Below are 14,323 nucleotides of genomic sequence, written 5' to 3' on the forward strand. Positions count from 1 at the left end.
GATAAAATATTATTTAACAAATGATTAGTTTTTATGGAAAGTGGTGGGTTCTGAAGTTCTGATTCAATCATTATCATCAATACATCGTATTGCGAGTATTTGTTTTGTATATTTTGAATATTTGTTTTGTATAAAAGAAATTAAGACGGTATTCAATGTTTACACATGACACTAAACATTTAGCCTTTCTCTGTGACAGTCCCTGATGATTTGACACCCATGTTCTCCCATTCTTAGCGTCTGCCTATCCTTATTGTTATTCTGAACAATGGGTCGCTCAGTGGACTAGTTTTTCCCGAATCGCTCATCGGACGAAACTGAATAATTTCGAATGAATAAATACTCAAAAGACATGTCAGATACGATGGATGAATAGATTTTTATTAGTATTAATAAAGTTAAAAAGAAAGATATAATGTTCAATATATGATACTTAACACTTATTCATCTGATAAAACAGGGTGAAATCAATTTGATTGAACCCACATCGCTTCTGTTAATAAGCTTAAAGAGTATTAGTTCATTATTCTGTATAGATATAACTCAATTATCTCGGAAGTTGATTGATTTATAGGTACTGTATATATTTTTCATAAATCTCGAAATACTTGAAAATACAAAAAACAACTTCTAAAGTGACTACAATTTTATATGGAGCTATTTTTCCAATATTTTAACAGTTACTAACTGGAATTACAGCAATTTTGGACTTTTGGTATTCAAGTAACAGTCTTTCGAATAATTGAAGACTTGTGACTAGAAAGTTACGTCAACTCTAGTTCACAAGATTTGTCATCTTCATAGTTAAGTCAGAAACCTCTCGGAATAACCTCAAAGATTCTGTCTTGGAATAACATCCTAAGCTAATTTTAGCAATCATTGATACTCATATCGTATTCATTCGATACCTGATAGTTTTATTTAGGAAATGAAAATGAATGAAGTTTTTTTTATATGGATATCTACAATCCTTACAATTTGAGGACCTCTATTCCAGAGCTAAATTAATTGGTATTGAACGTATGTTGAGGAAATCACTTGTAATAAGAGAAAACTTGCTTCCTAGGAAACGAAGAATCCGACCTCTTATTCAATTCTAAATAAGTATCTAACATTGACAGGGGCCACAGAAGTTATTTAAATCTTCAAGAGTATCCAACAGTCTCACATAAAAATACAAAGAGCCTGATTGAAAAATACCTTTTAGTTGGGAAAAACATCGGATGACCGATGTCTAGGTAAAACCATCGATAAGTGAAAAACATCGAACACTAAACATCGATGTTAAAAACAACCTATGTTTGATGTTGGAACATTGATGTTTTTAAACACCGATGAATCGATACCCATCCCTATAAAAGATGAATTGTTGGTTTTAGTGTTTTTTATGAAAACACATCAACAATTTTTTCACTTAAATATTATTCATGTTCATTGTGTGTTCTTTTCATGTTTATTATTCCGTGTCAAGTTTAATACATAGAAGGAATACTCGTCAGCTGATTATTACAAACGTTTTTGTTCAGCTCGCCAAGTTTAAGTGTATAGCCATAGGTAAATTTCAACCAAATTCAAATGGCGATCCAGGAAAGTGAGTTTTCGTCGAAAATTTTAAGTGCATGGTTGCAAGGGGGCTTGGAGTAGTTAAGAACATTCCAACGACTCATTAATACTATTAAGGGCCTGGTTTCCGAGCTCGGGATTTAGCTAAGTTCTAGACTTTAACTGGCTCTAAACTCTGGAGTCATAAAATTGGCTTTCCGAGTCAGAGCGTTAACGTAGTCGAGGACTTGAATAGACTCTGGAGTTTAGAGATCACGTTAGACCCTGGAGTTTATAATTTCGCTTTCTGAAAGGGCTTATAAGTCTAAGTCGAAATTTTATTCACAATACAAACAGTTGAGGGTCCTGTCAAACCCGAAGGTTTTTCGGTGGGTGCCCAGAAGAAAAAGAACTATTCTAAACTCCAGAGTCTATCAAGTTCTCGACTTATTTGAGTACATGACTTTAACGCAGTAAACATGAGGGAAATTAACAATATTTTGCTGTTGTATTGTTGGCATTATAGCAAAACGGAAACAGCTGATTGCAGCGGGACAATTCAAATGAACATGCTCTCCAAACTATTTTGTAAAAATACATTTCGATTTCTTTGTAGGCCTATTCAAAGCAAACCCTTTGAAAGGTGAATGATGAATAAACATTTCATTTTACGTTATGCTATTATTGATCATTGATCCTAACCAGTGATTTTGGAATAAACATTTTCATTAGGCTATTGAGTTTGAAAACGTATTTGTTTTGAAAAAAAAACTGGAATAATAATTTATTATTGTTATATTATTATTAATATGTTGAATATGACATTGATCAATAACATTCAGATTGGAATATAAATTCCAAGGTAATCCTTGTATTATTTCGCTTGAACATTTTTAGGTTATGTCACAGTCGTAAAATGAGGTTGTTTTTTATGCATAATTCTACTGCGTTAGGACTCTACTTAATCTGCTCCTGGACTCAAATAAGTCGAGAACTTGATAGACTCCGGAGTTTAGAAGATAAAATCGTGACTCAGAAAGTCTATTTAGACCCGAGAGCTTATTTTAGTCCTGGACTCTGTAAGTCCAGAACTTATAGATCACGAGCTCGGAAACCGGCCCTATATCTCCAATGAATAGTTTTCAATATCCTTGTGAGACAATTATGTAACATCAATTCTTGATCAGACAAATACAATAAATTCAATAATAGTTGATCTTAAATATTATTTGTGTTTCATGGATTTCCTGGTAGATTTAAACATTAAAATCTCTCAATCCATAATATACAGGGTGTTTACGAATTCCCTACCAATACTCTAGGGCATTGTTCCTGGATAAAAAACATAATTATCTAAATATCATATTTAAATTACCGGAAGTCTTCAGTTACTCACACAGCGGCCATTTTGCTTTTTTCATTAATTTTTTTTCTGAATAATGGTTGAACATACGAAACTGAAATTTTAGCACGATCATTTATAACAACTAGACAATGCTAGAAAATAACTATGATGATTTTTCAAATTCATAAAACAAAATGGCGGCTATTTAAAATTTTGTTTCTTGAATAACTCAGAAACCAAGTTTTACAGAAACTTCACAGGAATAACGTTTTTTTAGTAAATTCAATTTCCTATCGATACTTTTTCCTATACGAATTTCCTATACGATACAATTTCCTATACGAAACTGAAATTTTAGCACGATCATTTATAACAACTAGACAATGCTAGAAAATAATTATGATGATTTTTCAAATTCATAAAACAAAATTGCGGCCATTTAAAATTTTGTTTCTTGAATAACTCAGAAACCAAGTTTTACAGAAACTTCACAGGAATAAAGTTTTTTAGTAAATTCAATTTCCTATCGATTGGTACCAGATTTTCCAAGATTGGACTAATATTAACTGAGATATGGCAGCTTTAGTGGTTGATGACCCACCTTTAGAGGGTTATGTAACGTTATTTAATTGTTTGAGATGACCTGAAATCGCTTACAATTAACATGCAATGCAAATAGAGATTGTTGTATCATTGAGGCGACTCTTATCAGCATGCCTTGATTGCACTACAACAAACTTTCAGTGGTCACCTATCACTAAGGCTGCCATATCTCAGTTAATATCAGTCCAATCTTGGAAAATCTGATACCAATCGATAGGAAATTGAATTCTCAGTTAATATTGAAACAAAATTTTAAATTACCGCAATTTTGTTTCATGAATTTGAAAAATTATTTATCATAATTATTTTCTAGCATTGTCTAGTTGTTATAAATGATCGTGCAAAAATTTTAATTTCGTATGTTTAACCATTATTTAGAAAAAAATAATAAGTGAAAAAAGCAAAATGGCCGCTGTGTGAGTAACTGAAGACTTCCGGACAATTTAAATATGATATTTAGGTATGTTTTTTACCCAGAAACAATACCCTAGACTATTGGTAGGGAATTCGTAAACACTCTGTATATTATGGTGAATAAATAAAAATTTTCACAAAGATTATTTTACCATACTTTATAATCCTATTTTCCTGATGGAGAACCGTTAGCTTTTCTTGAAGGAACTTCAAGCTACTATTTTCTTGGGTAATTTCAATAGAGATTTAGTATCGACCCCCATAAGAATACATAATGTATAAGATTACGTCAACCCTCATTGTTATTATACTTTAATCAGCTGATTATTGTGCAACCTTCTATCTATTATCCTTAGTGCCGGTTGCACAAAAGCTGGTTAAATTTTAATCGCTATTAATTTCACGAGAACCAATCAGAGAAGCGTTCTTTTCGAAAAAGCCTTATGATTGGTTCTCGTGAAATTAATCACTTGAAATTTAACCGGCTTTTGTGCAAACGGGCCTAGCTGTATTCTTTGCTTAATTATCTTGGTTTGGTCTATGGAGAGTTGATGCATGTGGTGCGTACAGATATACGCTCCAATTCACTTTTAATCAGCTGACTATATCTGTATTTTTACAGAAAAGGTAAGATACAGATATAAAAAGCTTGGCATCAGCTGATTAAAAGTGAATTGTTCATGTTCGCGGCGCGTATATCTGTACGCACCTTAGGAAATACATATCCCGGTAATTTGTCACTTATATTTTGTTCCTGGCTGAAATAGGACAGTCGTAAGATCCATTGACGAATAAAATTATATTATATAGGTGGGACCCTCCCCACAAACAAAAGTCATACGAATCTTTTTTTACTTTTGATCTCAAAATAATAAAACTTGCTTCAGTGAGTATAGAAACCAGTATAATCATAAGCAGTCTGCAGTAATTTGCGCTAATGATAGTCAAGTTGAACAGTGACTACATAGAGGATATTGGGTCTCAAGCAATCAGTCAACCAACTTCAGGTAAAATCGTTATCGCTAATACATGGGTTTATATGGGATAAGACCAATTTTCAAGAATTTTATTGATATTTCTTCTTTGAAAAAAGGTAATTTTGAAATAAAAATCCGAGGATTGGAATCTCAGTGCCCATATAGATTATATGTATTCGAAATTTAGTTTTTGTTATTGTATAATAATTATTTTAAATGTCCAATGAAAGCAATAAAGATAGAACTATTTACTTCTGCTACTGCAAATATTGACCAAATAGCAGAAGGATTTTTTTAAAATAAAACTGTCCAAAAACTGTGCCCAGAACAGTATGTAGTTCTTCGGTCAATATTTGCAGTAGCAGGAGTCCTCAGTTCTATTTATATAGCTTCCATTGGATATTTTAAATAGTTATAATACAGTAATAATATTCCAGCAGTTGGTTATCTGTCATTTATAATAAATCTTCCATTTCAACTCAGAGTCGGACCTCGCCTCCCCTCACCCATCTCTCCAGTGATCGTCTCGCAAACCTCAGCATTCCATCTCTTTTCCAACATTGTGTACGTTCTGGGAACTTGAAAAAGTGGTAAATTGTTCAATCACGTGATTAGTGCAAAATATTCCCATTGAACACCATTTCAAATCGTTGGTTCAAGCTTTTGGCGCGCACTTATGAAGTTGATTTACACTAAAATATGTCGTTCACTAGCTGCGTGAATGGAGAAAGGCTGTTTTACAAATTTACCGTCTAGAAAAGTGTGCATCTCTTTCATTCTATTACTCTCAAATTTTCTATAGAGAAAAATTCATTTAACGAATGGTCATCAAACATCATTTTGTTTGTTATGTATTCTATGGCTATGATGTGGTAACAAGCTATCAGCGCATGCACAAAGAAACAAGCAGACTACAATTCAATCGACCAATGAGAGCTCCGAAGATTTGAACTGTCATAATTTACCAGGCTCCGATTGTGGGGCATGAACTTTGAACTGGAACTAGTTTCTGGTACAGAATCTGTCAAAATTCCTCCCATGGGACGCGGAACTTTTTACCCGGTAAATTGTGAATCGGACAATTTACCACATTCAATGTTCCCAGAACGGGCGCAATGGCCATCCATATTTTCCTTGGATTCTATTCAAATCTTCCATCATTTAGTTTTTGCTTCAAGATAGCGACTGATTGCTTGTGACCAGACTGACTTCTGTATCATCATCATCACCTCATCTTCTCTTTCATGCTTGTTATCATCTCTCTCCATCACCATTTCATGTCGACTCTCATCTTTTTTTGGCTTATTACAACTCTCCAATATCAATAACTTTTCAAAGTAGTTTATTTTAACATTTAATTTTAATTATGGATTGTATTGTGTATTTCATATTGTGCATTTCAAGATGGAATTTATTATTGTTATGTTGCTTATTTGGGGCTGTTTTTTTTTTTTTTGAAACAATACGTGCCGGTTGCACAACAGCCGGTTAAATTTTAACCTTGATTAATTCCACAAGAACCAATCAGAGAAGCCGTATTTTCAAAAACGCCTTCTCTGATTGGTTCTCGTGAAATTAATCACGATTAAAATTCAACCGGCTGTTGTGCAACCGGGCCTACGTGTTTAAAGCTGGGTTTTCGTTTGTGCGTAAATGCTGTCGTCGACCACGACAGGTTGAGGATCTCAGATTGGGTGGATTTCAATTTGTCTAAATAACCTAATAGATTATGTTTTAATTGTAGAGTTTATAATTTTAAATGGCAATATGTTGATATTATTAGAAATGTTTTGATTCTTGAATAGTAAACACAAATAATGAAAAGTTATTTGATCAGCTGTTTTAGCACAAATTTGGAAAATATGAATGTCAACAATGCTTGTTACCGTCGACTGCGAAAGTTTACACAAACGAAAATGCACCTTGCCCTTGTTTATGCGTAAATTTCCGCAGTCGACGACGGCAAGCATTGTTGTCATTCATATTGTTCAAATTTCAAATGTGCTAAAACAGCTGATCAAATAACTTTTCATTATTTGTCTTTATTATCAAAGAACATTTCTAATAATATCAACATATTGCCATTCAAAAGTATAAAAATGTATAAGCTCAACCTGCCTCATTAAAACATAATTGAACATAATATTTTAGGTTATGTAGACAAATTGAAATTTACCCAATCTGAAATTGTCTCCCTGTCGTGGTCGACGACGGCATTTACGCACAAACGATAACCCAACTTAAGAGTTGTGAATGAAACACGGTATGCATGGATATTTCAGTCGCCGTACCGGACTATCCACCTCCGCAACCGCCTCCCATGCCGATGGTGGCATTCGCGCCTCCACCTTTTGCACCGCCTCCGCCTGCGCAGCCCGCCTATGCTGCTGCCTATCCGATGCCGACTGTGATCCGGACACCTCAACTTCCGCCTCCACAATTGGCGCCGCCCCAAATGCAGCCGCCTCAAATGCCGCCGCCCCAAATGCAGCCACCTCAAATGCCGCCCCAAATGCAGCCGCCTCAAATGCCGCCCCAAATGCAGCCCCAAATGGCGCCTCCTCAACTGCCGCCGCCGCATCCTCAGGTTAGTTCGCCTTGAAGAAAATATCAGCTATACTCCGTGCAAATTTACTTCAGACATGGAGGAATTTGCGACGCAGAGAAATGGAGGGAGATCAGCCAATTATAGTGATGGATAGAGTCATAGGTGGAAGCGCAGTCTGTCAATTTGTCGAATAGAGTCAGTGAGTCTGTGATTGCAGGGAGGAAACTTCCTAATTTTAACATGAGCGCTTGAATACTCACTGGAAATTAGAGTACGCTGGCCGGTACACAACGGCAACATAGCCGCCGTTGTATCCCTGCCGCTGTATGCCTTCTCTGCTGCGCATGTCCATCCCAAGTCTAAGTTAATTTGTACGGAGTATAAATAGCACAAGACTAAGGCCCGTGGATGGAAATAATAGACAAAAAACTTACTACATCCAATCCAACCCAGAGGCAAGTACGCTACCATCAAACAATATTTCAATGATCATTTGTAACTGTTTAGTATTAAGCCAGTGGTTCTGAAAATGGGCTATATGAATAAAGTTTTTCTTATACTTCTAAAATATTGAGCATATGCATCATTTTCTATGAATAAACGTGAGCAAACCCTTTTGCTCATGCTCATCAACAAAATAGTTTAAGCATTTGCTCAAAAGTAAAACTTATGCTCAAAATTGTATGAATAAACTAGAGCATTTGCGAATGCTTCAAAAAAGGCGAGTCTAGTCTAGAGCAGCTTATCACCTTTTGCTCATAGTAAAATAGCTCAACTAATTCTTTAGAGGAAGAAGAAACTATACCAGATACGATCACAACCAATACTTGAGAACTAAAAAACTCTTTTTAGATTCAACCATGATATATATCATCATTATCCTACAAAAGATACCTATCGGATGGGGCAGAGCCCTAGTTGTCATGTTACTTCTACTTTTTTGCCATCACATAATAGGAAATAAGCATTTAAAAAGATGAGAGTGAAAGATATTATAAGAAGGCTATTGAAATTATAAGATTATGCTGAAGATTATAATAGAGATGACATTTTTCACGCTATTATTTCAAAAGTCAGAACTCAACTAACCTAAAGCTCAATTCATGGATAGAGAACAGCGCAGACGATCAAACACATGCGGTGTTTACACTTGCATATTTAGCGCTTACGTGAGTAGCACATTCTAACCTTTCACTAAAAAAAAAAACAAAGTAAGACGAATCAGCTGATGAAAAATCTGTAAAATATGTGAGTAGCTTTGCTGCTAAAATCTTGAAAATATGCTACAGAGTTCAAAAGCATGAGGTAAAAGTATAAGGTGGTGAAGCTCATTCATATAAAAATTATTATTGTATTATTAATTGGAAATATTCTCTAGTGATTTTGTATTTTGGCGAAATAAAGTTTCTTTCTCTTCAAATGAGCAAATTCTTATGCTTCTACCAGCTCATGAGCAAAACCTTATGCCTCATGCTCAGTTTTTATTCACAAGGACCAATATCTAGTTGTTTTTATTCACAATTTTAGGGTAATAAATTTCTTTATGTTTAATTTATCTTGACTGAGCTTGTAAAATAATTTGTTATAGTAAACACTACTTTCTCCTATTCGTCTTTGAATGTTTTCGTTTTGTTTCTTAATTCTGATTTGATATAATAATTATGAGGAATGAGGTTAGCCAACTCGTATGCCCCATCTCATTGGCCCAACGAAGGCCAACGTCGGCCAGCGCCAATGGCCCATATGAATAAAACCAGAGCAAATGCTCATGAGCAAGAGCATGGAGCATAAGGTTTTGCTCATGAGCAAAAGGTAGAAGCATTTGCTCATTTTTATATGAATAAGCTTTACCTCATGCTCCTGAACTCTGGAGCAAATGCTCACGTATTTTAAAGATTTTTCATCAGCTGATTCGCTTTTGTAGCCTTACTTTGTTTTTATAGCTCACGGAAGCGCTAAATATGCAAGTAGGGTGCACCGCTTGTGTTTGCGTCGTCTGCTCTGTTTTCTATTTATGAATAGTTTTAGGTTAGTTGAGTTTAGAATTTTGAAATAATAGCGTGAAAAAATGTCATCTCTATAATAATCTTCAGCATATTCTTATAATATCAATAGCCTTCTTATAATCGTCCACACTCTCATCTTTTTAAATGCCTATCTCCTATTTTGTGATGACTAACTTTTGTATATATTCTGTTGTAGGGATAATGGTGATATATATATCATGGTTGAATCTAATAAGAGTTTTATATTTCTCAACTATTGGTTGTGATCGTATCTGGTATAGTTTCTGGATTAGTTGAGCCATTTTACTATGAGCAAAAGGTGATAAGCTGCTCTAGACTAGACTCACTTTTCTTGAAGCATTTGCTTCAAAAGTTGAGCAAAAGCTTTTACTTTTGAGCAAATGCTCAAACTATTTTTTATGAGCATGAGCAAAAGGTTTTGCTCACGTTTATTCATAGAAAATGAAGCAAATGCTCCATATTTTAGAAGTATAAGCAAATGCTCAACTTTATTCATATGGCCCATTGTGTATGTGGATGAGGATTTGTCATTGCTGGCCTTCATTGGCCATCGCTCCAATTTTTCCGAGTGGAGGCCAGCCCAGCGTAGGCCAACGAAGGCCAGCACTGGCAAACCAACCATCCAACCATTGCGTGTTGTTTTCTGTTTTGTCGTCTGATCTGCTGATTTCTCTGTATACTGTATAATTATTGAGTTTTGATTTTCTGTGAATTAAATGTTATCGCGTTCCTTTTTTTATTTTGTCCCTTCTAGTAATATTTTCAACCTTCAACTCCATTTTCAATTTGCAATTTTGAATGCTGCGCTCCGTGCAGCGAGCGCTTGCCAACGTTGGCTACCGCTGGTCTTGATTGAGCACGGATCACATTGCAGTGTGGATGGCAAGACCAACGCGACCAAGCTTACCAGGCTCGGCCAAAGTGTGGACTAGGCATTAGTTGTGCATCAATAAATCCGTTTAAACTAAAAGTTCAATTCGTTTCTATTCAGCATACCGATCGGTGGTTGAAGTTTAAATTCACCAAATTCTGAATTAGCATCTTGTACGGACATTTTTGTTTTTTTTTTTTACTAATTTTGCTAGTTGTTTATTCTTGTTGTAATTTAATATTACTTGTATTTTATGTATGTGTGTAAAGGAAAATAAATTGAATTGAATTGCATGCGTCATGGCATGCAATTTATAGTCAACTCGACAGCTGATTTATGATGATGATGTAAAATGCGTTTACTCTAGACAAGCATCTTCATATGTCAAAGCAAGATACATTGAACATACAGCAATATTTTTATTATAAATTAAAAAGACTAGATAATTATTGTTACTGGCTTATTTTATCAATACCAGATTCAATAGTAAACTATTACAAATTATTGATTTTATTCTCCTTTGCCAGGTCTGAAGAAACCTATAGCAAACAGCAAATTGCAGATATATATTCCAAAATCGAATCAAAAAAAAGATGATAAAACAAAATTACTTATTATGAATCACTGGAATATTGTCTAAAAATATCACGAATTTATTAAAAAGTTGAATACACTGAAGATGACACCATTACATACATGTTTCAACGCCTATTTTGTCATTATCAGTGTTTGTAACTTTTCAATAATTCGTGATATTTTTAGACGATTTTCTAGTGTTTCATGATGGATGAATAATATAACTATAATAATATTATCATAAACTAGAAGAATTATTATAATTATATCACCATATCTCACGAAAAACAGTATCTAAAACTTAATTTGTTTAGTAGTAGAATGTTTTTGAAATTGATCCAGAGACTAATATAAGAATGTAGTTTTGTGACATTTATCATAATCTAGAGTGGGAAATGACACTAATATTGATGACTAGCTGGTAACCCGTGCTCCGCAAGGGTCTATTTAAGACTTGACAAATTGAAAACTTGACGGAATGAAATCTTGAATTGAAAATAGGCCTCCATCCTAGGTTAATTAAGAATCTATATGCCAAATTTAAAGTTAATCAGTCCAGTAGTTGAGACGTGATGATGCGTCAAACATATTTTTTCTATCCTGTGCGTGTATGAGCCAGTTCTTTACTTTATTATAGTATAGATTACGATGATAGTTGCTGGTTGATAATGATGACTTAATTATCTAATTTGTCGGTGCTTTTCAGCCGGTCCAGCAGGTCCAAGAGGTGTACCAAGGGCAAAACGGCATTACCTATTACAGCCCTCAGTCGCAAGCGGCAATACCGCGGCAGACGCCGTCGCGTCGTAAAAAGGTGGCTATTCCTATTTTGCCGCCTCCGGAGGCAGCAGATATGAGTCTGCCTCCTCACCCACTAGGTCACCCGGAGCAGGCTGATGCCCAACCTTAATACATCTTTGGTTTATAATATTTTCCAGTATTTATGTTTATTCATTAATATATTATATTAATGACGACCAGTAAAATTTTTATATTTTGTGATAATATCCAGTTGCTCTGAACATTTACAAAGCCATACTTAACCTAGGTCAGCTGGTCAACAAAGAACACTGTTTATAATAAAACGTATTATTAGGCTCTCATATTTGAGCCATTACACTAGTATATATTATCAAGTAACGACTAAGAGTTCTTTATTAGAGTAAAAAATGTTTATACAATTACATACTGAAAATTATTTTATAAGAAAATGTACAGCCTCCAATATTTAGGCTGTATATATTACACTACTAGTATATATTATCAAGTAACGACTAAGAGTTCTTTATTAGAGTAAAAAATGTTTAAAAAATATTTGAGACATTACATTTAGTAAAATTTTTATATTTTGTGATAATTTCCAGTTGCTATGAACATTTACAAAGCCATACTTAACCTAGGTCAGCTGGTCAACAAAGAACACTGTTTATAATTAAACGTATCATTAGGCTCTCATATTTGAGCCATTACACTAGTATATATTATCAAGTAACGACTAAGAGTTCTTTATTAGGGTAAAAAATGTTTATACAATTACATACTGAAAATTATTTTATAAGAAAATGTACAGCCTCCAATATTTAGGCTAGTCATTAATACACTAAGTTGTAAATATGTAAAACTTAGGTGTCCCAAATGTAAAAAACATTGTAAAAATGTAATCAAGTATAAAAAAGTGTTGAGTTTGAGAAGAATTGTTTGTTACATATATTATACGTATTTTATGTAATTATAAGATCTTGGCTGATTTGAAATATTAGAGAATATTAGTAGATTTTTTATAGAGACATTTTGTCGTGCTACCAAATAGGTTTAATACAACAAATATTTAACTTTAAATACTTTAATTAAGATACTTAACCTTCCGGGACGCGCGCCTATTGTTGTAACATGAGGACGCGCGCGTTGTACTTTATATAACACTTGGTTCCTTCATTAAAATAGCTACTATATCAATTTATATGTGCAACTTTTACCATTATTTTCATTACAAGACTATTTTTGAATGTTAGTATGATATTTTTATTATGTTTTGGATTTTTAATATTAGAGGGAACTAAAAAAATGATGGTTATGAAAGAAAACTTTTAATACACATAGTAAAAACTCCGTACAGAAACATACCTCTCATTCAATGTTTCACGTTCTTTTCTATTTCTCAATTTTTGTTTGTTCAGGCCACTTCAGTTCTATTCGATTGTAAACAATCTCGCTCTCTTTTCAATTGAGGTGCTAAAGATACAATATGCTGGTTAGTGCAATATGAAATCTCATCATACATATCAAGGCTGATAACTGATAAAAATGCTTCAACTTCATCTTTTGCATTCTTAGCCACCTTCTTTGTACCAGGGAGAATTTTTATAATATTTTTATTCTTAGTCTTGCTGGTTGTTGCTACTTCAGACGTACACCAGATTGTTTCACCATCCTTTCCAAGAATAAACTCAATATCGTCATATTCGGGAGAATTTTCATCAACGAAATTACTGGTTTCTAATTCACTTCCATTGTCACCTTCTACTTCACTATCATCCGAAAATTCGTTGTATTCTATCACTTCCCCACTGTCATCTGAAAAGTCAATGTTTTGCTCATCTTCTGAACTACTTTCATTGAGGAGTCGGTCTATTCCACTTGTTCTTAGAACATCTGACATCACGAAAATTGTCAAAACTGTTTATAATTAACAAAATTAATAATAACTCATCTGAAACTAACGGTAAAATCACACTCACTTTCGAAAAATGGACTACTAGACTTCAAACTTTACAGTAAGCTAGGACGCGCGCGATGTAAAAAGTACAACATTTCTGACACCGGTCTCTTCAACACTGAATAGGGTATGACCAGTGATTGATAGTAATGCAATATTTTGTCTATGGGCGGAGCTAGATGTCGCGGAGGAATACTTAAAGGTTACCAACCTCGCGGATGTGAATTTCTCAATTAAAACATTTTAAATTTCAATTTTACAGAAAAATTTCAAGAGAACTAAAAACACTTCTACAAGCCAGCAACCATTTTTTTATGAGAGAAACGTCTGAGAGAATAAGCATACCTAGTAACCTAGAATAAGCACCAGTGATTAATAAAGATTAAAGAATGCAAGTTTCATTTATCAAGTAAAATTTATTATTAAAGTTTAAAGGTTCATTTATATTCAACTCAATAAAACTTTATTTTTCAAAGTTATTTTAAATTTATTTACCCTTTATGTTGTTTAGAATTATCTGTTAATTCAGAAATAGAACTTTGTTACAGTAGGATGTTCAACACAAGTGTATCTGATAAATTCCCGGTAAGATGTTAAGTCCGCATATCGATTACACCGATATTTGCTATCAAGTTTTATTGATATCGAATTGAAGATTCGATTTTAATTGAGAATAACAAAAAATGTAACATTACATTGTAATA

General features: G+C 33.9%; 1 protein-coding gene across 2 annotated transcripts in view; it reads left to right on the forward strand.

Annotated features, from left to right (window-relative positions):
• LOC111056572 (protein CASC3) overlaps nt 1-14,094 on the forward strand; it is a 65,441-nt gene extending 51,347 nt beyond the window's left edge. For both annotated transcript variants that reach the window (XM_039442241.1, XM_022343950.2), the window contains 2 exons: nt 7,164-7,468; nt 11,610-14,094. In XM_039442241.1, the coding sequence (XP_039298175.1) occupies nt 7,164-7,468; nt 11,610-11,813 (509 nt within the window). In that variant the 3' untranslated portion in view covers nt 11,814-14,094. The remainder of the gene's footprint in view (nt 1-7,163; nt 7,469-11,609) is intronic.
• The last annotated feature ends 229 nt before the right edge of the window (nt 14,095-14,323 follow it).

Source organism: Nilaparvata lugens, chromosome X, assembly GCF_014356525.2.
Source record: "Nilaparvata lugens isolate BPH chromosome X, ASM1435652v1, whole genome shotgun sequence".
Lineage (NCBI taxonomy): Eukaryota > Metazoa > Arthropoda > Insecta > Hemiptera > Delphacidae > Nilaparvata > Nilaparvata lugens.